The 3,680-nt window shown below is 33.1% G+C and overlaps 1 protein-coding gene across 1 annotated transcript in view; it reads left to right on the top strand.

The window, feature by feature from the left end:
• Positions 1 to 2,106: 2,106 nt before the first annotated feature.
• The window catches only part of LOC105623086, a 5,414-nt gene continuing 3,840 nt past the window's right edge, over positions 2,107 to 3,680 (top strand). Inside the window, exon 1 of the mRNA XM_012204487.1 lies at positions 2,107 to 2,348. Within this exon, the coding sequence (XP_012059877.1) occupies positions 2,107 to 2,348 (242 nt within the window). The remainder of the gene's footprint in view (positions 2,349 to 3,680) is intronic.

The following is a 3,680-nucleotide window of genomic DNA, read 5'->3' as shown; positions in this document are numbered from 1 at the left end:
TATATATATATATACCTACATGTTGCATGAGATAAATTATCGCATACTTTATCCGAAAGTAGAACAGACTTTTAGCGATATAAATAATTTTTATTAAAAATTATTGATTTAATTTAATTTATTGTATAAGAGAAGAATTACACAGAGATACACACAAAAACATGTGAATATACAATTGGCACCATCAGTAATATTGCTGCTGCTGTAAAACCTATCAAGATGAAATCGGAGTGATAATTGACATTACAATAAAATAACATGTTATCGCATAATTAAAATACAATGAAAATATTTATACAACTAGTTATTCAACTTCTATATTAACATAATTTTACAATGCAAGAACTGCATGAAGATTTCGAATACGAAATATCACACATACACACATGCAAGAACTACATACAGGTTTCGAATACGAACAATACGGAAAGCAGAATGTAGGAAAGCTGCATGTAGGATGCAAAATTGAGCAAAAGAAATAAGAGTAAATACGTCAGCACTCCGTGGACATAAATCCAGCCACTGCACTGCCACGCGAAAAGAAGATAAAATATATTTAGTTTCTTAATAAACTGTTTAGTTACTGAATAAATTTTGACTAACATTTTGTTTCTTAACAAGCAATAGTTGTTTCTTGTCGGGCTTTTTACGGAAAAAGATATGTTTTTCAAAGTTTTATTGTTCTATTTTCATAAACTTCGTTTTTTTAATTTTTTAATGATACAAATTCATAAGTAATATATTATGAAGTTGTAAAAAATTTAAATATTTTTACAATATAAAAAATAAATGTGTGATAAATATATTGATATAATTGTAACATATTTTGATTATTTTTATTGTTTATATATATACATTTTCAAATGACATATTAAAATAAATAAATTTTAACAATATTTAATATCAAAAAATTATATTGATTCACAAAATTTCTATTTCTCAGTACTTGATGATTCACATATATTTTATCCGTAAAGTAAATAAAAAATGTTGTAAATTGTTTAAATTTGTACAGTTTTTCAAAAATAAGAGATAATTTGAGAATTCTTTTATTTTCTTTCTTTCTATCTCTATTGCTCTGTTCTCTTTTATTCTTCTTATTTTTCCTTGAGATAATATTTTGTTATTTTTAACTTCCATGTGTACCAAAATGTAAATCTTTTCATTTCCATAGTTAATTTCAACGTAAACAACGTCTGTACATGCATTTAGTAAATAATAAACTGAATTTGAATTAAATTTAATAGATACATTTTCTCGAGTTAAATTATTGAACTTCAACGTTTCACTTAAATTAAAAGTATATTAAATAATAGATCTATAAAATGATTAAAAAATAACTCAAATTGAATTGACATGACATTACAATGACATTATGAATTTAACAATATATATGTACACAATTTAATATAAAACATTTCAAATTAAAACTCTATTAAAGTAATATTCCAATTGAAACTGAGGGAGAAAAGTTTTCTCTTATTAATTCAACCCTTTGAAGTTGACAATACCGTTTAACTTGCTACATTCTGAAACAATTCATCAAAAAGGGGTACTTTTTCACAACTCATTCAGCAACAGTTTTCAAATATTCCCTATGTACGAAGCGTTGCATAGGGTTTATCGCGTTATCTCATATAAAAAAATCCAAGTTAATTCTCCGGCTATTTACATTTCACGAGGACGTTGCTGATTGCGGTAAGAGAATCTGATTAATGTTCGGGCTGTGCTAATTCGCTGGTACGCACAGTCGCGCCCTAATCCCACCTCGTTCGAACGTGTTTGGGTATCAAAATTTGATGGTGGTGTGAGAGGGAGGTGTCGCCAGGACAACGACGGAGATTGAAGGAGCGCCGCGTCGACCTCGTGCCGGCGAGAATACGGGTCACCATACCGACACCGGCATCGTCGCGCATCGATATGCTATGCTGGACACGAATAACGGCGACATACGTCATGGTGCCGCGATAAGGCACTCGGACCCCGTACATACGTACATAGAGGAACAAATAGATAAATGAACGAGAGGTGAGGAAGAGGAGAAGGAGGTGGATGAGGGGAAGGGATGGATAACAGAAGGAGAAGGAGACAGTGGAAGACAAATAGATGGAGACAGGGGAGGAAGAGACGGAGGTGAACGTGGGGACCGACGAACTCGTCGACGCGGCGCCAGTCGTCGAGTCGCCATGTCACTGCGAGGAACTTGCCACTATCTCGCGGGGGCTGCTGCGCTACGCGCCGGGTTGTAAAGGTTTGCCACGGGACGGCGGCGGTAGCGGCGGCGGCGGCAATACGGCTTATACGGACAGTAGGGGTTGCAGACCCAAGACGCGAAGGAGTACGTTTCAGTGCCGTTAAGTTCTGCAAGTGGTATTCTTCGTGTCCGGACCGACGAAGCAGCCCGTTGTATTTCCAGTGTCGCAGAGATTTAATTCAGAAAATTAACAACTGCATTCTAACATTCTGACAGTCTAAATCTTTGAAATTTTATCTTTAATTAGATATAACTTGTCACAATTATTGTATGTACATGGCAGTAATTCGTAATGAAGTTAATTATAGACTTATAATGACATTGTCTTCTCACAATTCTCTTTCAAAGTATGACATGGTCTCGCAATCGAAATCATATGATTTTTAATGATTAAATGTTCAACATTTATTCGGCTTGCTATTTAAAATACTATTTAAAACATTGGTAACAACTCAATGATAACTGTAAAATAAAAAAAGAGAAGAAGTATCATCTATCAACGACGTCGATGCATCATAGAGTAAAGTATCGATAGGATCCGATTTTTACTTAGCAAATAAATCTTTTATTAAGATTTCTTGTATAACAAAATTTAAATGTTCGGTTAACTTTGCTCAGAAGACTTCGAAACAAAACTTTTGAGGAAAACAGAGAAATATCGAAAATAATTTATTGAAGAAGTAACTGGTTGACATTAATCATAATTTAATGTTACACTGGTGTAGTAAATTATTCTAAGAAAGCTTAAGCTATAATTAAGCTAAGTGTTTTACGAAGTGAAGTTTTTATCTTGTAGCTCTCTCTTAGAAAAAGGAGGGAAGTTAAGTTCATAGAAAGTTGCTAGAGAAGGCCGAGGCTTGAATAACGAGTTGTTTCTGAAGAAACTTCTGACTCATTTTGAGAATCGTGAAACGCTTTATTTGATTCTTTTGCACTCTGATGCGAAAAAGGGCTGATTATGTTCGAGAACGTGACACAGCGAACGTATCTTATTCTCATACGTATATCTAGTCTAGTCAGACAAGGATCTCGTAAAATCTCAAATCTCTATGGAATCGCTGTTAAGAATAGAAGATCGATATCACTCTCATATGTTCTCACTATTTACGTATGATAAAAGATTTTCCGCTTGTAAATCGGTTCCTAAACAAATTTTAATTTAATTTATAGAATGGCTTTAAATGTTCACTTTTTTCGCACGATAACACGTGTCCCAAGAGCCCGCTTGTGGATTTTCTAGAAAAATTTGCAATTCGATGTAAGAACAAACAAAGCGTATTGGACACCTTAGATATTTCCCACAGCGAATATTTCATGATCCAACATTTATCCGTAGAATTTACGAAATGCAAGACTCGTGTTAGCGTAACTTCTATATATCTTGCCTATATATATATATATATATATATATATATATATATATATA

Source organism: Atta cephalotes (genome assembly GCF_000143395.1).
Source record: "Atta cephalotes unplaced genomic scaffold scaffold00052, whole genome shotgun sequence".
Lineage (NCBI taxonomy): Eukaryota > Metazoa > Arthropoda > Insecta > Hymenoptera > Formicidae > Atta > Atta cephalotes.
The sequence above is the reverse complement of the archived record's forward strand: the minus strand, read 5'-3'. Positions and strand labels throughout refer to the sequence as shown.